Raw genomic sequence first — 25,670 nt, forward strand, 5'->3', positions numbered from 1 at the left:
TAAGTCTATATTCTTTATTCTTATCAGTATCATGACCAATACTACATGACAAACAGAAGAATTATGCAGTAGAAGAGAAGACAGTGGAGTTTCTGGTACAGTTATATACATTCGCTATGTTAGGCGTCGAGAAATATCTCTTGACGTATTACAGCCCTTCTAGTTTATCCAACTTATTGGTGACGATGGCGTAAAACGACGGTATCTCCCTTGTTTTGGTAATGTTTGCCATGAAGTAAGCCGACTGTTTCGGTGTGCGTTTTCTCTCAGGATCTTTGAAATCCACTTGGTACAAACCGAAGGTCGATCTGAAGAAAGAGAGTAATTCGTCAAATGTTCAGTTGATTAATAAATTTTCAAAAATTTGATTTGTTTCATCCTGGTCCGTCACACTAACAATATTATAAAGGGTTAATTCATTCGGTCTAGTGTGACTGATGGACTTTTTTATTTTTTTTAATATTTTATCCTTAACAATGTTTTGGTGTTAGAGACCATCTTCAGAAGGATATCAATACAATTAGAAACCACTGTTACAACATGTTTTGTGAATGTAGTGATTTCAAATTGTATTGAAGATGGTCTATAAGACCAAAACATGTTAAGGATAAAATATTAAGAAGGAGAAAAAACTGCATCAGTCACACTGGACGGAATAATCAACATTTTATAATAAATTCTCAAAATGTTATTAAATTGGCTCCGTAAAACCTTATTGATAAATAGGCAGCAATAATACATCTCGTGGACGAGTGGAAAGAAAAGCACAGACATGCAAGGCTTTGTAAAGATTTTGAAGGTATAAAATCTGCAATGATTGGCAGCTACGGGATACGAAAATGGCAGTGCGTGAAAACTTGAAAGTAACAGAAGAAGATAAGATAAATAATCACCCAACCATGCATCAACTAAAACTCAAAGTTTGCTTCTTAGTGAAGGAAGCAATGTTACAATATTGTAGACCTGCTAAAAGTTGAGCAAACGTCTGTGTATTCACAGCCCGTCAATAATGCAACAATTGTTTATTCACCATTTAACGCTTAACACAACATGTTTCGGCCACAGATGACATTCTTCAGGTGTTTTAATTCATCCAACTGTTACACTATTCTCAAGTACGCTAAATCGCGCGTTGCAGTCCACTTAAAATAACATAAATAATTCCTTAAAATCCATTAAATTTTCTATTAAAATTCTTCATAAAATCCTATTCCACCTCATAAGGGGTGTCATCCACTTGTTTAGAGTTACGTGTTGCATTATTGACGGACTGTGAGTACATAGACGTTTGGTTAAAGACTTGCAACAGGATGCTGAAATACAGAATTACTGAAGTTGTACATATTTGCTCCTGCTTAAGAATTCGAATATGATGATGTTTCTTTATGTTTACCTGACCCATGACACTGGTTCATTAAATAATATTTAATAAATTCCATTAAGAGCGGCTCTTTATGGAAAATCTAGCAGTTGCTCAACGTGTTAAAAGACCCACCTTGTACGGGACAGGGATGTTACTCTCTGTACTTACGAGAATTCGAGACAGTTGTCTATCCTAGAACAATTGAATCCACTCCACAATCCTAACTCGCATTTCTTAAAGATCTACTTTAATATTCTTCTGCCATCTACGTCTAGATCTCAGAAGTTTTCCCCGCCGTTCAGATTGTTCTACTTTGTAAACATTTATCACCTCCGCCATGCATTTCCCATGTACCATCAGCATCACCCTCGTTTACTTGCTCACTCGGAATTTGGTGAATTGTACACGCTATCCCGTATTGAGCAGGGCTAAGTCCCTTGTACTACGGCCACTTCTGGCCTTTTGTACCAGCCCCAGATGATAGGTGAGGGTGATTGTGGAGCTATTGGTGGAATGAAAATTGGCAGGGGAAACCGAAGTTCTCGGAGGAAACCCGCCCCTGCGCCACTTTGTCCACCACAAATCCCACATGACCAGACCTGGGATCGAACCCGGGCCGCTGCGGTGGGAAGCCAGCCACTAACCGCTTGAGTTATGGCGCGGCCCTACCCTCTAGTTAGATCCGAAAGTTCTCCTCAGCAACCTCCTTCCAAATCTCTTTATATGTTCTTTTAAGTTTGAAAGGCCAAGTTTCATATTCATACAAAAAATATGTAAAATTGTAATTTTTTACTTATTTTAATTTTACGTTTAAGCAGTGTATAAATTCTGTCTACACTTTAATCGAATGCACAGACACGTTTTCATGCCTTAGAGACTAGTAGGTTATGAACTTCAACTTGTATGCACTTTCTAAAACGGTTAGTTTCCAACTAATCTCTGATTATTAACTTCTATCTCGTATTTTTTATTCTTTAATAAATACATTAACGAATCTTAACATAAATTGTACTTCTCGTCTTCTTAGGAATGCCAGTTTACTTGTTATAAGGGACCATGCTGTGCTGCCCATATTAGACAGTAATGCCTACACTTTTATAGCAAAATAAGCAGTATACACGGTTGCTCTAACTTTTTTAAAACATAATCTTTACCCATCGTATTTTTGAATGTGTCAAAATAAATATCTTACTCGAACTAAGGGGAAGATAAGTCACATAAAGTGGAACATGTCTTTCAAAGGAAAAGTTTAATTTCCTTGCAGATCTTCATTCTCCAAACTACGACACTACGACATTAATTGGACTGGGAAACCCCTCTCTCCTTCTTATGTTAGAGTGGCATAGCACAACTAACTGTGTCTGTATAACTCACGTGTAACCGCTCATCCATTCGAAGGAATCAATGAGACTCCATACAATGTAGCCAATCACTTTGCATTTGTCGATGTATATCGCCTTCAGCATGTCCGTCATATATGTCTGGGAAAAAAAAAATATTTCAGGTGTATTTTGTAGTATTTTCCTTTGGAGTCACTTATCACATAATTTAATCCTTGTAAGAAATAACATGTTCATGTAGGTGGGTGGACAATATTAAAATGGATCTTAGAGATATAGGATGGGATGGTATGGATTGGATTGATCTGACTCAGGATAGGGACCAGTTGAGGGCTCTTGTGAACACGGTAATGAACCTTCGGGTCCCATAAACTACTTGGAAATTCTTGAGTAGCTGCAGAATTGGCGGCTCCTCGATAAGACCTCAGCTCCATGAGTAAGAGTAAAAGTAATGTAAAATAAAGTAAAGGTATCTCTGTACCAGGCCATGAAGGCCCATAGGGTTGTGAGACGTTGAGGGTCCCACATTTTCTAGACAATCGGCTCACAGATGGCGGTAAGGTTGTCAGCCTTACGCACCGGCCTTGCTTTACTCCCCAGGAAAATTATTTCATTAATTCCAGATACTCATTTCTGTTATAGGCTGAGTGAACCCCAGGGCCATAGTGCGGCTGGAAGGATTAGGTCAATTGAAAAAAATCCAGTGACTTGAACCCGCGACCTTCCGGCTTGTAGCATAGTGCCTTATCCACTACGCTACCGCGCGCCCCTCCATGAGTAAGAGTAAGTAATTTAAACAAATTTAATTTACAAATTAAGTACACAAACAATAAATAGACTCATGAGTCAGAGATATTCAAATAGCATACCTATTATGGGTTATGCCCTCATATATGGTTTTATGGCCGATCACAGTGGCCGCGCGGTGTAAGGCTTAAGGTGTCTTCGCTCGCTTAAACCCTGGGTACGTGGGTTCAAAACCCACTCCAGGCATGGATGGCTGTGTGCGTTTGTTCTGCGTTTGTGTTGTTCTTTTTGTATGTAGCGGGCTTGCGAAGGTCTGACCCCCCCTCCAAACAGTTCTACCGTCTGTGTATAAGATCAAGAAACTGAAAAAGCGGCCAAGGTCCAACAAAGGGCTGTAGAGCCATAGATAAAAAAGTAAGTAAGTAAAGCTATCCCTGCAACAGGCCGTGAAGGCCCATAGGGTTGTGAGACGTTGAGAGTCCCACATGTTCTAGACAGTCGGCTCAGAGATGGCGGTAAGGTTGTCAGCTTTACGCGCCGGCCGCGCTTTACTCCCCAGGAAAATTATTTAAATAATTCCTGATACTCATTTCAGTTGGAGGCTGAGTCTACCCCAGGGCCATAGTGCTGCTGGAAGGATTAGGTAAATTGAAAAGATCCAATGACCTCATCGGGACTTGAAGCCGCGACCTTCCGGCTTGTAACATAGTGCGTCAACCAACTACGCTACCTCGTGCTCCAGAGCCATAGATAGATATGGTTTTATTATATCATCTTAATATATGGTTTTATATCACCTACATATATGATTTTAGATCATATTCATACTTAGTTTTAAACCATCTCGCCCAGTGTCCTCTGTCTAGAGCGAAAGTAGAATTCAGCATTTCTGACGGACTTACCGAGTAACCTAGATGTTCATTTTATACCTTCCTTTTCCTCTTTAACATTCAGCGACAGAATAATAAGGAAGATGATGAAGACAGATAGAAAGGGTTGAACAGCTCATCAAGGAGCACGAACCACGGTGGAGGGGGTGAAGGGAATTGATATTTATAATAGGCACAATGTTTTGACTTGGCCAGATATAAAGGAAACAGCAAGCATAGTTCAAAATTGGCATCGACCGATCTCGAACATAAGACCTTCTCAACGTAAGAACCTAGCCCTAATATACGTTACTACGGCTCTGCGTAAACTTATTCTAAACTTTGTAAAAATCGGTGTATCTCAGTATAACTATCCCTGTAACAGGCCATAGAGGCCTATAGATTTGGGAGACGTTGAGGCTCCCACATCTAGACAGTTGGCTCACAGATAGCGGTGAGGTGGTCAGCCTTACGCGCCGGGCGCCCTTTACACCCCAGGAAGATTCCTGATATTCATTTCTGTTAGAGGCTGAGTTGACCCCAGTGCCATAGTGCGGCTGGAAGGATTAAGTCAATTGAAAAAATCCACCTCATCTGAACTCGAACCCGCGACCTTCCGGCTTGTAGCATATTGCCTCAACCAACTACACTACCGCGTGCCTCCACCTGAATTTAGAAGCTTAGCTAATTCCGTTCTAAAGTCTTTGTAAAACATAAAGTCCATGTTTTAATTAGTTACCCACTACGTCATGAAGGCGTGTGGGGGAGTTGATGTGTATCTCCACTATTCTTGACTTCGGCTCTAGATGTAGGTGTGTGGCCAGATTCACACCCAGGCCGCTGGACACAGCCACCTGATACTTAAGCCTCGTATCAAATAAGTATCAGGTTTGGTGGGCCCCAGAACCCGTCTGGACGCTGTGGAGTAAAGAAAAATACTGCCCGGCCGGGAATCAAATACCGGCCGTCCAGCTAATAGCCCTTCGCTATACGGATTAAATTGTGCCCAGTTCTTTACGTTGCTTCCTGCCACGTCTGTCCCAATATACTCTAAAATCTCCTCCAAAATCTCTGATATGTTACAAATTCATTCACTCTTTCCTTCGTGTTATCTTCTTGGTACATTATCTAACCAGTAGGTCTGTATTCAGTTTGTATCTTCGAAATTAAGTGACGTGGCAGTGATAAATACTTGTAATTATATTATCTTCGTTACTAGACCTTGAAAATGTTTGTGTGCTAATTAATGTTTAGTTCCGAAAGTACAAAGAAATTCCACGAATGGAGAGCCGACAATTATACGTACATAATTCCAAATGAACTGAATACTTACAGCAAGGTACCCAACTCTTAATGTATCATTTAACTGTCCTCCATCAGCGAATCCGTTTTCCGTTATAAGAATTTCCCATTCTTCTCCATACTCCTTCCTGATCCATGCAATGATGTCTCTCAGTCCTTTTGGTGTTATCTAGAATAAAGTGAAATACATTGTTGTGTGAAACTTATGTAACATACACTGAATTGCCACGAATACTTACTTGCCGCTAATTACCTGTTGTGTTCAGTTTGTGGGGAGGAAGGTTCTTCCCCGGTTTCGCTCTTCCCCGAAGTTCCAATGACCGCTTAGTTCTATTTTTTCGCATATATTTTTAAGTCACCATTTTCATTGAGCAGTAGGTACCGTAGAAAGTATCTCATTATTTATGATTTTCATTTTCTGAAATGTTGGCCCTGAAAGAGATGCTTTATGTCTAAGTATTCCGTTTTACAGACGCAGCTTCGATGCAGTAAGTCTCAACAGTGACAGCGTCCCTGTATAGCCAAGTCGGAATAAAAAATAAAGGTAATTCAAAAGAATCAAATTCCCCAGGTTTCTGGATCACCTACCCCCAAATGTTGTTGTTCAGTTGATTTTCAGAGATCATAATTTTTCTTAGCCAGTTATTTATCTGATCAGTATGATATTTTTTTTTTGGGGGGGGGGAATTTATCACGTAAAGAAACATTTAAATTTTAATCTTTGCTGAGCACATCGCTCAGGAGATAACAATTTATTATAAAGTAGTCTGGTAACTCACTGCAATAAACAGACCTTTACCTCTAGCGTTTTTGTTTTATTCTCAGTATAGGAAATAAGAAAAGTTTATAACGTATTATTCTTCAAACCTTCTAATTTCTCTCTTTATTTAGGGAGTAAAGGCTTGCACATAATTATTTGAAGTCAGATAATTCTCCCTCTTAATAAAAATCTAGAAACTAAATTCCGTGCTCTGTAGCCGCAAGCGAACTATACCGACCGAGCGACTGCCGCTTGTTGGCGAAGTTAGTGCCAACTTTAGCGGATAGGTGTCATATGGTCAGCGTAACGGATCCGCACGGCCGTTAATCTCGGGTTTTCTAGACCGGCTTAATAAAAATCAAGTACAACTAATGTATCTAACAGCCGAACATGTTGTAATATACTATGGTCTGTTCTGAATTTGAGATTCTAAGAGCGTAACTGTGACAAGTATTATCTTCTTTAACATGATGCCGTATAGTCCGGCAAAAGTTCACCTACATTTCGGAGGAATGTACTGAGTCCCAACGAAGGGAAAAATAAAAAAAAAACCAATAATTCTGAATGTTATGCACCATCTGCAGAACCCTTTAGGATCGACATTGTTTCTAATGTCTGTTAGAATATTTTATAGACTATTGTATTGTGGAGGACCGTCTCTGTGGTCAGATTTCCTGGCTACAGATTCGATTGTCGGCGCTACCATTTTTCTGAAAAGTAGTGGGTCTGGAACAGGTTCAACTCAGCCTCATGAGAATAATTGAGGTTATATTTCAAGAAAATAAGGGCTACGGTCTAGGAAACCGAGACTAACGGCCGTGGGGATCCGCTGCTCTGACCACGTGACCCCCTCTATCGGCAAAAGTTGGCACTAACTTGGCCGACAAGTGGCGTTCGATCGGTCGGTATAGTTCGCTTGCGGACTACAGACCACAGAATTTAACAGTTCAAGATGTCTCTCGTAAAAGTAAGGGATCTGACAACCCACTAGGGCTGCACTCAGAGCACTTACCGTTTCCCACTTCGAAGTTCTGGATGAAGGCCACTTCTTGTTTCCAGTCATCACTACGCCACTGTCCCTATCGAATGAAGGATCAGGTCCCTGTTCCCCCTTAGCAACATGTTTCGAACCGTATTGGTTCAAGGCGAAATAATCAGCAGTTCCTGCAACACGTTGCAAATCGTGTTACCCACAGGAAGTGCAGCACCGGACGATAGAACAAATCTTAACAAGAGTATTTATCACCCTCTCTCTCCCAATGTAGCCTGAGGTCGCAGCTACACGTATTTTCTCTCTACTAACCAGTCTCTCAATCTTCCTGTCTGTTAGGGGAACAGGATATCGCTACTTAAATAGATACCGTATTTACGCATGTATGGGCCGCACATTTTTTGCCAAAAATTCAAGAGGAAAACTGGGGTGCGGCTTATATTCGAAATATTCGAAATCACACTTCATTTTAAAAATATTATATTCATAATTAGTAATACAGGGTGTTCTACTCCTGANAAATTTCGTCTATCCTAAAAAAAATTAAAATATTCTTGAACAACTTGAACTTAAGTCTGTAAGCAAATTTTTGGATTGCTCCATCCCCTTCCCTTCCGAAATAATAAAGAGTATTGGCGGGAGGCATTTAACACTTCTGTTGTGCAGGCAAATAATTCTCTGCTAGGAGTGGTTCAGTCTTAAGAAACTAAAAGAAAGCCCATGCGGTTGTGAGACGTTCAGGGTCCCACATTATCTAGACAGTCGGCTCAAAGATGGCGGTAAGGTTATGAGCCTTACGCGCCGGCCGCCCTTTAGTCCCCGGGCAAAATATTTAATTAATTCATGGTACTCACTTCTGTTAGAGGCTGAGTTAACCCCATGGCCATAGTGCGGCTGGAAAGATTAGGTCAATTGAAAAAAATCCAATGAACTCATCGGGACTTGAACCCACGACTTTCCGGCTTTTAGCATATCCCCTCAACCAACTACGCTACGGCGTAATGTCTGGCTTAAATGGGTTCTCAGCTTTGGAAAACTTAAACGACGGTAACAAACACGTAGCTTTAAACAAGTGGACGACGCCCCTTATGAGGTTGAATAGGATTTTACGAAAAATTTTAATAGAAAAGATTTTAATGGATTTTAAATAATTATTTATGTTATTTTAAATGGACTGCAACGCACGATTTTAGCGCGCATGAAAGCAGTGTATCAGTTTGGACGCATTGAAACACCTGAAGATGGCCATCTATGACCGAAATATGTTGTGTTAAATGTTAAATGGCGAATATTTTAATGATTGTTGCATTATTGACGGACTGTGATACATAGACGTTTAGATCAACTACTGATCAGATCTTTTGCATTCGTCAGATACTGTAGAAAAAATGGGAATAGAGTGAGGCAGTTCATCAAGGAAGCCTATGATTCACTTAGGAGGCAAGTACGTTATTTTACAATATTCTCACACATTTTGGATTAACCATGAAGCTAGTTAGGCTGATTGAAATGTGTTTAAATGTTGCTTATAGTAAAGTCTGTATAGATAAATATTTATGTGATACATTCCTTATTCAAAATGTTCTAAAACAAGGAGATGCCTTATTGCCACTGCTTTTCAACTTTGCTTTAGAATTTGCCATTAGGAAGACCCAGGAAAACCACATGGGACTGAAATTAAATGGGACACATCAGCTGCTGGTCTATGCTGATGATGTGAGTCTACTGGGAGATAACATAGATACGATAAAGAAAATCACAGAAAATTTAATAAAGGCTAGTAATGAGGCTGACCTGAAAGCAAACGCAAAGAAATCTAAGTACACGTATATGTTACCAGAATGTAGGAAAAAATTACAACATGACGATAGCTAATAGAATCCTTAAAAATGTGGCACAATTAAAATATTTGGGAACGACAGTAACAAAACAAAACCCAGAACCTTTTGTCTTCTTGTCTGCTGTCCAAAAACAAAAATTAGGATATACAAAACTATATTTTTTGTTGTTGTTCTGTATTGGCGTGAAACTTGGTATCTGACGTTAAAAAAGGAAATTCAGAAGGGAGCATAGACTGAGGGTGATCGAGGGGAACGTTCGGGCCGAAGACAGATAAAGTGACGGGATGTCGGAGAAATTTGCATAATGAGGTGCTTCATTACTTATACTCTTCACCAGATACAGTAACAAAGATCAAGTCAATGAGGGTGAGATAGTAGGGCATATAGCACGCATGGCGGATTTGGGCCGGAAAGCCAAAAACAAAGAGACCAGTAGGAAAACCTGTATATAAGTGTTAGTTAGTTAATTAGTTAGTTAGTTAGTTAATTAGTTAGTTAGTTAGTTATTGGAGAGGATGGGTTTCCCCATGCACTGAGACCTGTATTGTTCCATTATGCTTCCCTCTATGATTTCTACCAGTCTTTATATCCTGCCGGTACTGGTGCCTACCATCAGTCCCGCCCAGCCAGCGAGACCGGCTCTACTAGCTGAGAGGTATCTATAATGCTTCCCCCCATCTACCAGAGGTATTAGAGACTGCTGTTGGGCTGGAAACGTCAGTTAATTTGGCTCAGTGACCTCCTTTGGAGATATGAGGTTCTTTTACGGGCCGTAAAGCTACGACACGGGACCCACGGCTTAAAGTCCCTCCCGGAGGACTTGTTCCCTGAATTTTTCCGCCCTTAAAAATTCGACGACCTCCGCCGGGTATTTGAACCCGCGTACTACGAGTCATGAGGTGGGAACGTTACCTCTAGACTACGGAGGCCGCTTATATAAGTGTTAGTATAATATTAAAATGGACTTAGAGATATGAGATGGATCGGTGTGGAATGATCTAGCTCAAGAAAGGGATAAGTGGAAGGCCCTTCGGAGCACGGCAATGAACTTTCAGATTCCATAAAATGTTGGAAAACTCTTGAGTAGCTAAGCTACTAGCGGCTTCTCAAAAAGAACTCGGCTACATGGAGTCAGTTTGATGTATGATGAACCCGACCTAATGAAACTGGCGGGGACAAGTGTCTAGAACAAGCGAAACAAATCCCTGTAAGGAAGTAACATTAACCAAGATAGAAGGCACTCCTACAAGGTAGCTTTATAGTATAGGTAAAAGGTAAAGATGTCTGTGTATTTATTCAATTAAGTACGACACCATGAAGACGTCTGAGGGAGTAGAGGTATAGCTCCACAATTCTTGACCTCGGAACTGGATTGAGGTGAGTTGTCAGCTTCACGGCCCGGCCACTTTACCCCTCTGATAAAGCCCTCGGTGCCCACTCGATAGGGGTCTGTGTGGAATCCAGAGTCGATCTGGACTCTGTGGGAGTAGAGAAAAATCCCTTGCTCCTTCTGGGACTCGAATCCCGAACGTCCAGCCAGCAGCTTGTTGCTATACCTACTGAGCTATCCGGCTTGATAGTGTTGAACAAGACCTAAGAATTTCCGCATTATAAATTGTAAGGAAATATAGAAACATCGCTGAGAATGTCAAAGCCTGTAGAAGTGTTATAGACCTATTAGTGATGATGGTGATTATATTGATCATGACGGGGACGACGATGATTGACGATGATCCCTGCAAGAGTCATAAGAGATCAGTCTGAACACACAGGACGTTATTTCCGTGAGGTTGCCTCCTCCCTGAGAGATATTTTAGACAGAGTACAACTTTCTATTTACTCACCTCTTATGTACTCGACTTCGGCCGAAGTGAATGACGGCAGACGAGAGAAAGGGAACCCTGCGGCAAGACTGAAATTGCTGATCCTGTCCTTCATTACCTGAGGATAATCACCCTCTTTGCTATATATTGGATGGGCAAACCAACCAAGCTGGAACAAAAATATTTTCTCTTCGTTCCATAATGTTACAAGACGCCAGCTAAGGATCTCGTTCCTCGTCCCCGGGTGAAGTTGTCCCTGTGCCTAACTACGCACTATGCCATGAAGGCGTATGGGGGAGTGGATGTATAGATCCATATTTTCTTGGCGTTGAGCAGTATTTAGAGGTCAGTGATCAGCTTTACATCTCTGCCGTTTTAACCCCAGGGAAAAGCCCCATGTACCCTTTAGATAGGAATCTGGTGGGCCCCAGAGCCGGTCTGGACGGCATGGAGAAGGGAAAATTATTACCCCCACCAGGACTCGAACTCCAACCTCTCGGTTGTCCACCCAGTAGCCAGACGCTATACCGACTGCGCTACCTCCGTACCTATAATAAACTCTGCTGAAATAATGAAATGTACGAGTATTATTTCTTATATCCTACGTCTGTTTCATGCTAAAAACTAAGTGTATATTAGATTAATATTCCATATAACAAATTTCGGAAAGGATATTTATATAAATTAATGTTGTTCCTGTGCTTAACTAATTAAGCACTACGCCAAGAAGACGTATGGGGGAGTGGATGTATAGATCCACGTTTTCTTGACCTCGGCACTGTTTGGTGGTGTGATCAGCTTCACGCTTCGGCCGCTTTACCTTCGGGTAAAGAGCCCCTGGTACCCATTGAGGATATGAGCTCTCGAACATTTATCTGAAACTTGTAAAATAGGACATTGCAGGAATCACATCACATATATTTTCAACTGTTTATCGCCGACACGTGCCATGGTAATAAATATCACATAGAAATTTCTGGTGTATTAAAATGTGTCATCTTGTAGTATCGGAAAAGCTTCTGGAGCTATAAGGTTCTTCAGTGACCCGAATCTGTCGTTTCGGCATTGTAATCAGTGGTAACAAATGTATGTTTGCCTTCATCAGTTATTCCAATTTGGCTGTAGAATTTCCTGCAAGAGAGAGGAACGTCTGAGAGACCCAAGCTTGTACTGAGGGACAGTATTAAAAAAGGACCGAAGAGATCTTTGTGGAGGGGAAAGTTGTGTTCAGTTCTATAGATATCATAAAATTGAGGTCCCACAGAAACCTTCTCAACAGCAACATCCACACTGAACATGGTACACGACAACGGAAATCGCTATTTCTTAACAGACCCAGGAAAATGACAAGAGAAAAAGTAACACATATCGTAACGAATCCCACCACAAACAACGAACATCGGTCAACAGTAAAACAACAAAATCTAACAACAGTATTTAAGGATATCTCCAATACATATGGGATAGAACAACATCCAAAAAAATGTACCAAATTTGTATCGCAAACATAGGCAACTTCCAACAACAGCAACAATAAAACAGCTGAAGATTCCGAGAATAACTGCTTTAACAATAACGCCTCCGTGGCCTGTAGTCCGCAAGCGAACTATACCGACCGAGCGACCGCCGCTTATCGGCGAAGTTATTGCCAAATTTTTGCGGTTAGAGGGTGTCACGTGTTCAGCGCAACGGATCCCCACGGCCGTTAATCCTGAATAATATTATTGAAATTATCAAATTGATGATGGGCATTGAAGAGAATGACTCATTGTCGTGTCTGGAAAGACCAGACAGCATTCACTCAGGGCAGAGTTCAATATTTCCGCAGATAGATTGAGCAACACGTGGACAGGACAAGTGATGGAGAGGTTACCTTCCTTTAGACGACAGGTTTTATACACAACAGGAATGGAGGAGCATTGAGACAGAGCTGTGTTGTTCAGATCCGCAGTAAAGTTGAGCAACAAACCGATAGAACAAGAGATGGAGAAACTACTGTGTCTCAGATGACAATTTATACACAGTAGGAGTGAAGCGACACAACTACAAAACCCCCCTTTGATTGAACTTTCTAGGATAACAAACAATGAGCTGATTAGTACAGAAATGGGATCACGGCTGACACACAGCCCACTATTGACCAGTGGTTGTCCTTGAAAGAGTGCTCGATGTTGTTTGCATCACCAATATTTTTCCCTGATGATGGAGAGAATCAGGTCCCCGAAACGTTGAGTTTCTGTTCTTAATTTAGTAGACTGATAGCCCAAGAAAACTATATCAAGTTTGTCTCCTTGGAAGCTTAAAATATTATGCATAGAGATGGAATTTTTATTCCTTTATTTGCAAACAAACGAAAATTATGATAATTGTATAGGCAAAGGGTATTAACTTACACTAAACTCCAACTCTATTTTTGCTGCTTCCTGGTCTTGTGTGGAGGTTTTATCCCGTGGTGCGGGCCAATCTATGGGCATATTGAGAGATATTCTGCCTGAAATGTAGAATTTCAAATCAATTCACCTTGATATACATCATTACGTTTATATATTTTGTGTGTAAAGGAATTTTCCATAGCGATTCGCCGATGCAACAATGTCTGTCTTACTTACTTACTTACTTACGTGTACTTACTTACTCATGGTGCTGAGCCCTTCTGGAGGAGCCACCAATTCTGCAGCTACTCAAGAATTTCCCAACATTTTATGGAACCCGAAAGTTCATTACCGTGTTCACAAGAGCCCTCCACTCGTCCCTATCCTGAGCCAAATCAATTCAATCAATACCATCCCATCCTATCTCTATAAGATCCATTTTAACATTGTCCACCCACCTACGCCTTGATCTTCCCAATGGTCTCTTTCCTTCTGGCTTTCCCACCAATATCCTACATGCATTAATCTTCTCCCTCATTCTTGCTACATGCCCTGCCCACCTCATCCTCCTCGACTTGATCATTCTAATTATACTTGGAGAAGAGTACAAATTATGAAGCTCCTAATTATGTAGTGTTCTCCAACCTCCTGTCATTTTATCTCTCTTCGGTCCAAATGTTCTCCTCAGGACCCTGTTCTCAAACACCCCCAGTCTATGTTCCTCCCTCAACAATGGCTGTCTATTTATGTTATAGAAAACCGAGTAGCATGTAATAGCTGTAAGGTCTAGGACCTATTCGGAACGCCACCAGACAACCGTATCCCTTGTTTGGAATTTTCATGGGATTTCTCTCTCAAACAAGTCTTGACTGCCTCCGTACACATTCGTATTTGCTCGCCACTCATTTTAGTATTTCCCCCGCATTCGACAACTTCTGATGTGAGAAAACTTATTAAGTAATTAAAAAATAAATCAACGAAACCGCATAACAATAATTTTCGCTACGTTTAAAGTAAAATTTATACGAATATGTATTATATACAATATATATCTAATATATCTAATATTACGAAACTCGTAATATTACAGACTCCCTGTGTTTTGTAAGTGACGAATGAGAATAGAGAACAAACTGATAGGCTCCCGCCACATATAATAATGCAATCTGAGAGGGCGGGAAGATTATACAAAGGTGAATATAAATTGATTTTTGGAGCCTATTGTGAACTAGTTTAAGATAACTACGCAACATTCCCTTACAGAGGCAGCCACAAGAACTGTAATCTGGCTGATATTAGAAACGAAAATGTCTTGAGTGACACCTGGAGTATTTCCGCTGTATCAGTAGGCTCTGAAATCAGTGATTGAAGTGTAATTTTAATAACTAGTTAGGCCGTGCCATAGTTCAGATCATGTGGGATTTTTTGTGAATTAAGTGACACTGAAGCAGGTTTTCTCCGAGTACTTCAGTTGCCCCTGTCAGTTCTTATTCCATAACCTGATTCATATTCATTAATAATCCAGTCATCGAAGCATATAATGTAAGATTTGAGGCTTTCACGGCGGTGACTATGAAGAAAGCAGTCTTCTGGGATTTGGCGCCGTGTATATGTGGTGTTAACCGACGTTTTTTACCGTGTCTCACGGTGTTGTCGCTTGCAGATTTACCTATACTTTTTCTTCAACCCTGAAGATGGGGGCGATACGTTCCTCCGAAACGTCGGTTAACACCACATATACACGGCGCCAAATCCCAGAAGACTGCTTTCTTCGAAGCATATAATCTTCAGACTGACAGTGTCGTTATATAACAGGCTTTAATGTTTTAATGGCAAATTAATGGTATTTTTTCCAGTGGCCTTTCCAGCCCATTCAGGGACCTGGACTCTTATTCAGTTCCGTAATCATTTTTAACAGACGGTAGGACTCCTTGGGCGGGTGGTCAGCCCGTCGCAAGGGGTCTACCTGTACACAGAATAAACGCATACACACACCAAATATGTGTGCTTTGATTTGGAATCGAACCCACGATCCCAGCGTCCGGGCGAGCGATGGCAGTTCATGTCTTAGATGGCTCGGCTACTGTGACCGGGTAATTAATGGGACTATGGTCCTGTATATGGCCACGTCATAGGTGAAGCGGTTAGTCTCTGACTTCCCACCGCGGCGGCCGGGTTCGATCCCGGGTCTGGTTAAGTTGGATTTTTGGTGGACAAAGTGGCGCTGGGGCAGGTTTTCGCCGAGTACTTCGGTTTCCCCTGCCAATCTTCTTTCCACCAATTGCTCCACAGTCACCCTCACCTATCATCAGGGGCTGGTACAACAGGCCAGAAGTGGCCGCAGTACAAGGGCTTAGTCCCACCCACTAGCAATAAATAAATGGTCCTCTATAATTGCAAGGTAACTAAGGTAGTATTTACTGTCGTTTGCAAGACTAACTAAACTAGTTCCATGGACAAGAGTCCGTCTTGGGAAGCTGATAATCGCACAGCTGGTGAGGAACCTCCTCTCCCCACCCCTTTATGGAACTGAAACTTTTATAACTCTGTTAGAGTTGAGCTTCTTACGGTAGTGACTATTGCAAATGCGGTCCTTTCGGCTGTTACGCGATGTGGTTCGGAGAGAGGCCACTTCAAGCTGCTAATTTATAACCCAGGAGACCATAACTTCGTTTATAACCCTCTTCTCAGCAGGCCGCTGCTAGACTCTGTACTGCGCCTGATAAATCCAGTCCACTATCTGATGCCGTATTTGTCAGTGGGATGTTTCAATATTACATTCTTATCTAGCACTAGGCTCTGGAATTTGTGTTTCAAGTTCAATCTTTTTGATTAATCAAACAGATTTCGTATATCACCCATACTCGCTGCACGTCCTGTCCATTTTGTCCACTTGGTGTCATCGGCCTAGTGAAGACTGTAAATTATGAAGCTTCTTATTTCCCGATCCCTTCCATGTCACTGTTACGTAACTTCCTTAATTAAATATTGTGGCTCATAGACCCTTTGCTATGCAGAGACCTCGAAACGGACAATGAGTACAGCCTTTGTTACTCAATAGGCTGATAAACAAATATCAGTTTCTTAGCAACGGCCCGTAAGCACGTCATCAATACCAGGGCTATCGCTAGGCAACTATTCGGTAAGCGGATTCCCGCGGCAGCATACGAATGCAACGGTCGAGGTATTGTTGGACTATAACAAAGGAAACGGTGATTTTTTTCTGTGGTTTGTGTCGAAATATTATAAGCAGGGTCAGTCGAGTTCCGGAGAAATTGTCAGCAGTTCAGTCGAGTGAAGTTACATGAAGTAACTGCTTGGTGAAAGGGATAGTACAGTTGTCATTGTTCTGTGTATCTTAATCTTTTCGTTTTCAGGTTAAATGTGAAGGGAAAAGATTCTGAACTCAATAGTAGCAGATATTGTTCAAATTTAATTTTTTCATTTAAATTTTTTTCGTCAACGTAATTTTCATTTACACTCTCTTTCCCAATTTTTATTTGTTCACATTTCACCTATCTTAATATTACGATTTTTCTTCTCTCTGATTCTGAACAATGGACATATATTTGGTTTTCTCAGCTTAATTTCTACTCGTATGTTACCCCAAATTCCTGCATTTAGTAGGGTGTACACATTTTCCGTAAGACGCTTATTTTTGACACAAAGTATCATGCTATTCTTACTTTAATGTAACATCATATTTTATACATTGTACATTAATCTACAAAGAATCAGAGGTTTGTTTCTTGAGAAAATCCTGTAATTCCTACACCTGGCAAGATGTATGATATTGATGAATTACTGTTAGTGTTATTGGAAGTTTACTCAATATCTCAGTATCTCTGTGACCGCCACTGTGGTCTAGTGGTCAGAGTTCCTGTCTACAGACCCAGAGGTCCGGGTTTAGTTCCCGGCGCTACCAGATTTTCTGAGAAGTAGTGGGTCTGGAATGGGGTCTACTCAGCCTCTTGAGGATAATTGAGGAGCTGTTTCAAGGGAATAGCGGCTCCGGTCTAGAAAACCGAGATTAATGGCCGTGGGGATCCGTTGCGCTGGCCACGCTACACCCTCTATCCGCTAAAGTTAGCACTAACTTCGCCGACAACCGGCGGTCGCTCGGTCGATATTGCTCGTTTGCGGACTACAGACCACGGAGTTTTTCGTTATTGCTCAGTATCTCTGGAACCGTATAGAAATAAGCGAAAAAGAAAGGAGGAAATCTACCTAGAACTCCGTGAGCCGCCAGAAGATCCATAACCTTCCACCGAGTTAGTTGCTATGACTAGCACTCACCAGCAATAACATTGTTCTTCCACTAGTATTTAAATGAGTTGTTACAGCTCGGTTGTGACGATGAGAAATACTTTAAAGCAAATAGTTTCTGACGACCGAATATACCTAACAGAGGCTTACCTTTCTGCTTTGAACGATATTGTTTTTCATATAGATGGTACACCCGCGCATGTGCCTTGATCATGTTATGTGCTGCCAAGTACCCACCAATTCCAGTACTGTTTAAGCCAGGAGCGAAAAGTGTACCTTCATAACCAAATGCTTGGTAATAAGGTTCATTAATTGTGCACCACCATTTTACCTGGAACATATTAACAAGTTCAAATGAGAGTTGAAAATAAACACACAAAGCCTATTTTGTTATTGTATGGATCAATTACTGTTAATACTCTTTTTTTTTTTTACTTTATTTTTGTCAAGAACTTTTTTCTTAGTACAGATTTGTGCCTTCGTTAAATTTCTCAGATAAAACCTGGAAGTTTTGCACCACTGTGGTATTTGTTTTTGTTAACTTGCAATATTTCATACCTGTTCGTATACAGTGTATGTATGACATATCTTTTTACCAACTTTCGGTTGCATAGCTTATAGACATCAAACCAAATCCTAGGGAAAGTGTTTTCACTACCACAATGTTGTTAATTTAAATTGTTCCATGCTTTTCTGAAATATGTTAGCCTACCGTACATAATTTCAGGGCCGTATTTTAAGTGATAGATTTTTCTGGTCAGTGTCACAAATTCGAGGGTCTTATATGTTGATATTACCTACTGTAAGACATTAAAAAGAATACCATGTTTGAATGCCCTATAATATAACGTCCATATCAAATTTTGTAAAAACTGGTCACCTCAGTAATTACAAGGATACACACGTATGGACAGAGATATAAACGGACAGAATTATAATCCCATGAGCCTAAACTCTTTCTTTAGGCATGGAAATCGGGCTAAGAGATGAGAACTAATTCCATTTCTCTGACCATCATGTTCACGTCTACAAACTTAAAGTAAGCGATTTAATATGAGTATAAGCTATAATTTATTGAAGCAGTAATGCTGTAAACATTGTAAAGCTGTCTTTTACAATAATACTTATAGCACCAAGCCGGTTGGTAAGGCGGTGACGCTGTAACCTTATATTTCAGAAGTACTCGGTTTTAATTCCGCCTGGAACACCGACTATCTTGATTGTTGTCTTCCATGGTTTTACTCATTTCCTCTAAGCAAAAGCCAGAATAGAACCTAATTTATTTCACGAGCCCTCCCTTCCTAGGACCTGAGAGTTCATCATTGTCCCGTCTTGCCATCCGGTGAAGTTATATAGTCTGAGATGCTAACAGCGTCCTAAAATAGATGAGAAATCATCACAGCCCACAACAGACTTCAGTGTGAAGCTTTCGGTATGGTACAATATTGTCATATCTCTCTGTGTTCATAGGCCTACGTATTGTAACTTTAACTTGTTATCATGAATTTTCTGTATTTAACATTTAATTTCCTTTTCGACTTACTGGTAAACTATTGTCTGAATATGTTACTTACTCTGTCACCGAAGTTTTCGAAAATCACTTTAGCGTATGCTTCGTAATATATTATAATGTCATCATTGGCAAATCCTCCGAGATCTTGTAGGTGCTGTGGCAAATCCCAGTGGTATATTGTCGCCTGGAGACATAAAGTAACCACAACTGAATACCGTTTTATTTTAATTTTGCTTTTCCTTGAATAATGACCTAACTGTCATATAGAAATCAATGATTCTCAAATGGTTTGAGCTTGGTACACACTAAAAACGCTAGATAACGGTCTGGGTAGCTTAAAAATTAAGAGAAATTTGAGAGTACACAACTTTATCAACTGCTTCTGTTTTTATGCGTTAAAGGCTTTACAAGGATATGCTGTGTCAATGTGGTCTACACCTTCGATATGACCTAATTCCTTATAAAATAATTTGCGATATTAGATCAACGAAATTTCACATACATTGATACCGAAAAGTAAGAATCAGGGCTGATAATACCTTTAGACCGCGCCATAGTTCAAGCGGGCCGGGTTCGATCCCGGGACTGATCAAGTGGGATTTATGGTGGACAAAGTGGCGCTGGGGCAGGTTTTCTCGGAGTACGTTGGTTTCCCCTGCCAATCTTCGTTCCACCAATTGCTCCACAATCACCCTCACCTATCATCTGGGGCTGGTACAATAGGCCAGAAGTGGCCGCAGTGCAAGGGACTTAGTCCCACTCCACTAACAATATCATACCTTTCGCAAGCTGCTTTGTTACCCATAAGAATACAGATAACACATTCGAAAAACACTGATATATATGGCTGGGTGACTCTTATTTTATTTGTCGAAATGCCATGTCATTTCGTTACAAAGGACGACAAATAAATATGTTGAGGTTGTCAATAATTCAGTATATTCATATTCTTATTATGCGTCCACATTAAGGTATCGGTTCTTGCCTCCAGCACAAGAAACCTCCGTTACAAGGGTAAGGCTGCTAATGAATTCAGGAAATTAATCCCTGTTTATACAGAGAAATCAGCAAAATACTGAAATATTGTTACGTACAGGTTAGTACGCATCACGAAAATAACGGGTTATAGTTCGGATTATTGGATTTATTAGCACCTTTGCTACAAATTCTCTCAGACACACTTAAATATAGCGCTATCGCTGATTCACACAATTTCCAGTTCATTTTTGCACATGCACCAGGATTCCCAATCTTCACTAGTCGTCTCCTGACAACGGATCTAAACACATAAACTAGCACTTCAAATAACTATGAAGTCTTTTTGCTATTTCGTCTTCAATCACCCTGAAACCTCGGAGCTAAAAATTCTTCCATTCTCACTTGTCCAGCTTAGACTGACTCGTAACTTGCCCTTGAACTAACTCTTTCACTCTCCCTGTTACTCTGGAAACCCCATTATATAGCCGCGCACGAACCATACAGAAAACCCATCACGTGTTCTATATCCACGGTTATGTGACGTCACTGCCTAAGTGGAAATGTGTTTACTGAGCCTTTGCTTAGAAAAGGGTTGCATAACCCAATTTTTCCACCGCTGATCGTCGCGGACGACATACAAAACACAGCCTCATCTATCGTTGCGTAACCTAGCAACGGACTTTTTACAAAGAATCTGTCGTCGCGAGACCTTGCTTACCAATCCGTTGCTTGGCAGTGCGTTGACATGTCGCAATATGATCTGAGTGCGAAATGCTGAGTTATTATGATTGAAGCAAGCAGTGAACATAAATGTGACTGCGCTTGAGAGAATAATATAATATAATATAATATAATGTGTGTCCACAAAGTCCCTTCACGAGTTTGAAAAATTGTGGCACGCAAACAAATTGAGCTAGCCACATGCTGTTTGCAGCAGCTCATTCTGAAGTTTTCTTTTGCCGCCAACAGATGGCATAAGCGTCCATCTTTACGTTTCTCAGTCAGTTGTTTGTGAAATGGCGACTGTGCAGGATCGCGCGCGTTAAGTAGGATGGCTTTTTGAGACAAAATTAGTCACCCAGACTCAATGAAATTACCTCTCACAGTTCAATAAGCAACCTGTGCGTGACAAAACAATAAGAGAATGGCAATCTGAAGACACCGTATCAGAATGCGATCTCGGCTATTGCAGCGGACATGCTCTACAGAACATGGCAAGAGCTCGAATATCGTCTTGACGTTCTCCGTGCTACCAAGGGAACCCACATCGAAATCTACTGAGGTCAGTAAAGAACTTCCAAAGCTTCGTTGTGATCTTCCGCAAACCGCATGTGGCTAGCTCAGTTTGTTTGCGATCCACAATTTTTTCAAAACCCCGAAGTGACTTTGTGGGCACGCTGTACAAAACTGTATAAAACACAGAGCTGAGAGAATACCATGGGTATCAGGTTGTTACTGAGCACCTCGTTGATGACACTGTTGTAATGATCAATGCCTTTCTGGTTGATGATGTTCGGAAGCCCGAGAGGCATAATGCGTGGCCAAGATATGGAGAAACGGTAGATCTGCATCTGGGAAAATATCACCAAATTAGTGCGTCTAATATGAAGATAGAACTCAGGAAAGTACATAAACTGATGTTTGGGAATAGCGCACCAAAGCATGAGGTTAAAGTATTTGTTGTTTTAAGTTCAGGCGGTCAGTTGAAAGAAGTAACCATCATGTAATACCGTATTTACGCATGTATAAGCCGCACATTTTTTGCCAAAAATTCAAGAGGAAAACTGGGGTGCGCCTTATATTCGAAATATTCGAAATCACACTTCATTTAAAAGAAATTATATTCATAATTAGTAATACAGGGTGTTCTACTCCTGAAATAATATTCCAAGAAAATTATTTTTTCTAAAATTTCTGTCTGAAAATTGTGCTGCGGCCTATACATGCGTACATACGGTATGTTATATTTCCCGGATGTTACTTACATGTGTAATTATAGAAATATTACTCGATTTATGGCTTTTAGATTATTCAGCCTAATTTTCGTGTCCGTTTCTACGACTTCATTTCTTTTATGATCCGTGCTTATGTTAAACAATTCTTGCCTGTCAAGGCACCAGTTTCTTAGTGGACTGCAATAATAAAATTATTATTACATAAACGTCTCGTGCCGAAAGTACATGTACTAGTGAGCTTACAATTTGAAATTAAATTTAGGCTGACTCAGTCGGTACAGCGCCAGCCCAGGGCTAGAGGACTGGGTTTCGGTCGCCGGCAGGGGCAACAGATTTTTCTCCATACCACATCGTCCACACCGAATCTGGGGCCAAACCACGTTTCTATCCACTTAATACCGGGCACTTTCCCCGGGAGTAAAGCGGTCAGGGCGCTAAGGTGGCCACTCACCCGCATCTAATGCAGAGGTCAAGAATGGTGGAGTTATACCTAACTGTCCCTCCTCTCCCCCACACATCTTCAAGGCATACTTCATTAATTAAGCACACAGCTATTTTTTTTTCGCTGACTCTACAACCGCCTTTGGTCCTTGGCCTCTGATTTTCAGTTTCATTGATAATTTTACAGAAGGCAGGACTCCTTGGACGAGTTATCAGCTCGTCTCAAGGCCTCTGCCTAAACACAGGTCAACACAAACACAGTATAAACATATACCATATACCAAATATTCATGCTTTGTGTGGTAATCGAACTCACGATCCCGGCTTCCGAGCGATCGAATACAGTACATGCCTTAGACCGCTCGGCTACTGTGACCGGCAGTGTATAAGAATAATATATAAGAATTCAGTTCGTACCTCACAGGAAACATCCGAACCCACGATCCCGGCTTCCGAGCGAGCGAAGACAGTGCATGCCTTAGACCGCTCGGCTACTGTGACCAGCAGTGTATAAGAATAATATATAAGAATTCAGTTCGTACCTCACAGGAAACAGATCCGAACCCACGATCCCGGTTTCCAAGCGAGGGAATACAGTACATGTGAGACCTGAGACTGTCATGACAATCGACGCTAAAGTTATTGTCGTAGGAGCTACGACGCTTGGTAGTTCAGAAGACCTCTACCAACTCTTCGGAAGAACCTTCTTCCTTTTCCTGCTACCCTCAAAATAGAAACAGTTGTTCCTCTGTAAAGTTGCTACCTATCTACCAAGCTGCACGGCATCGTAGCCCAGCGAATCGTGACATTCATATTCATCACCTTGAGAAACAAAATCTCAGCAGCACATATGTCCTATAATAAAAATAAAAGGTTAAACTGTCCCTATAACAGGCCGTGAAGGCTCATAGGGTTGTGATACGTCGAGACTCTCACATTTTCTAGACAGTCGACTCACAGATGTCGGTGAGGTTGTAAGCCTTACGCGCCGGCCGCCCTTTACCACCCAGGAAGATTACTCGTACTCATTTCTGTTAGAGTCTGAGTAGACCCCAGGACCATTGTGCGGCTGGAAGGATTAGGTCAATTGAAAAAAAATTCACCCCATCGGGAATCAAGCCCGCGATATTCCGGCTTGTAACATAGTGCCTCAACCAAATACGCTGCCGGGTGTTCCTGTGTCCTATAATGTTGGTACAATAAGATGGTTTGGAACAAGACTGAATTACAGTCAGGCATATGACTTCACTTATTACTTATTAATTTACCCCCATTTCTTTTACTGCTTCGATGTCTTCCTTATATTTGTAGTATGATTTGGCAGCGTCATCTCCGTTCGATCCATCAGCAATTCGGTCAGGATGCTCGTGTGTATGTGTGTCCCATATACTCTGACCTTTTCCTGCAAAATTTAGTGATAGCGTTATGAACTACTGGCCTGGTTTCGAAGAAGAGAATCGTCTGGCATGTTGTACGACACAAAAACATACTAGAAAGCGTTAGCCTTGAAGGAATTATCTATTCTGTATGAGTATGTCGCATAGCTGACGTGCAAATTGATTAGGTGGGAACAATGCTATTACCACATAATTTAGTATCCTGAAATGATGAAAGGTGCTGGCTCTTGGAAAATTTACGCAACTTCTTTTTATGTAAACTTTTGTGGAATATTAGCTAAAAACATAGCAACCAGCCACAGTCATGCTAAATTACTTTGACTTTGGGTTTGCTGACGATAACTGACAAATTGTAATTTTGGGCATATGAAATTTGATTTTTGATAGGCAGTCAACATAACTGCATGTTCTGTATTTTTATTGTTTGTAAATCGACAATTACAAAGATGGCGACTGTGGGTAAGTTTGACGCAGGTAAAACTATCCCTGTAACAGGCAGTGAAGGGCCATGGGATTGTGAGACATCGAGCCTCCCACATATTCTCTAGACAATCGGCTCAAAGATGGCGGTAAGGTTGCCTGCCTTACACGCCGGCCGCACTTTACCCCCCCCCCCCCCCCCCCCAAGGAAGATTACTGATACTCATTTCTGATAGATTCTGAGTTGACCCCAGGTCATAATTGCCGTAGTGCGGCTGGAAGGATTACGTAAATTGAAAAAATCCACCTTATCGGGACTAGATCTCATGGCCTTCTGGCTTGTAGCATAGTGCCTCAATCAACTATGCTACCGCGTGCCCCGAATTTGACGTCATACCCGAAAAAAAATATGGTTCCTTCACAGTAATAGAATTAAATAAGAATAGAAATTGATCCTTAATAAATGGAATACGAAATTGAATTTTGGAAATCTCTATTGAATTTCTTCTAATTTTTTGTTTGTATCCTGTATTCTAAAACAAGACTTGAACATATATCTACTGGCCTCTGCTTCTAAACGTAATAAAAATACTACATCACGAAGATTAATAATCAAAAATAAAATTATTAATATAAAGTATATTTTGTAGTAAAAAGGTAAAGCTATCGTTGTAACAGACCGTAAAAGCCCATAGATTTGTGAGACGTCGAAGCTCGTCCATTTTCTCTAGAAAATCCTTTAATCACACTTAACATGTGCAGCAAAATGTCTTAATAATTCACTCACCATCAACATCATGTGCTCCTTCAGTCTGATAAGCTGAGGTTCCAGCGCCGAACAAGAAACCCTGTGGGAAAGTAAACGTGCGATTTTTTTGTGCTGAAACTATTAGTACGAGATATAGGATCGCAAGTGGTAGTCTCATGTGAGGCTCCATCCTTGTACTGCACAGCACTACCCAACTATGGTGACAGGTTTTATATACCGTCGTCCTGTTCCAAATAGTTAAAACAAGGTAACACCTATAGAAGCTCAGTGTTGTTGTCTATGACTGACTTCACATATATTTACAACAAGCAGGAAAATACGTCAGCTGATATGACATCTCTTTCTTCCTCAGTCTGAGTGTTTTGTTTATCATAAATTTATTACAAACATTTTTAGGAACAAACTTATCATGCCTATAATTCACACTGTGTCAGAGTTAAATTGTAGGACACACTTTTTACAATGATAGTAGAATAAGTACATGCGCACCAACATTATTTGTAATAGACTTGAAAGGATTCTG

General features: G+C 40.9%; 1 protein-coding gene and 1 long non-coding RNA gene across 2 annotated transcripts in view; one reads left to right on the top strand and one right to left on the bottom strand.

The window, feature by feature from the left end:
* On the bottom strand, positions 1-25,409 carry LOC111868692 (myrosinase 1). Its single transcript, XM_023859579.2, has 11 exons — positions 25,166-25,409; positions 23,830-23,963; positions 21,602-21,736; positions 19,249-19,371; positions 17,825-18,005; positions 13,430-13,527; positions 11,058-11,205; positions 7,394-7,545; positions 5,653-5,790; positions 2,738-2,844; positions 1-308 (listed from the first exon to the last, which is right to left on the bottom strand). Exons 1-11 carry the CDS (start codon positions 25,314-25,316, stop codon positions 149-151), a joined length of 1,527 nt encoding a protein of 508 aa, XP_023715347.1. The 5' UTR covers positions 25,317-25,409; the 3' UTR covers positions 1-148.
* The window catches only part of LOC111868693, a 391,614-nt gene that overhangs the window by 80,344 nt on the left and 285,600 nt on the right, over positions 1-25,670 (top strand). The window lies entirely within an intron of this gene.

The sequence above is a fragment of the Cryptotermes secundus genome, unplaced genomic scaffold (assembly GCF_002891405.2).
Source record: "Cryptotermes secundus unplaced genomic scaffold, Csec_1.0 scaffold1184, whole genome shotgun sequence".
Classification (NCBI taxonomy): Eukaryota; Metazoa; Arthropoda; class Insecta; order Blattodea; family Kalotermitidae; genus Cryptotermes; species Cryptotermes secundus.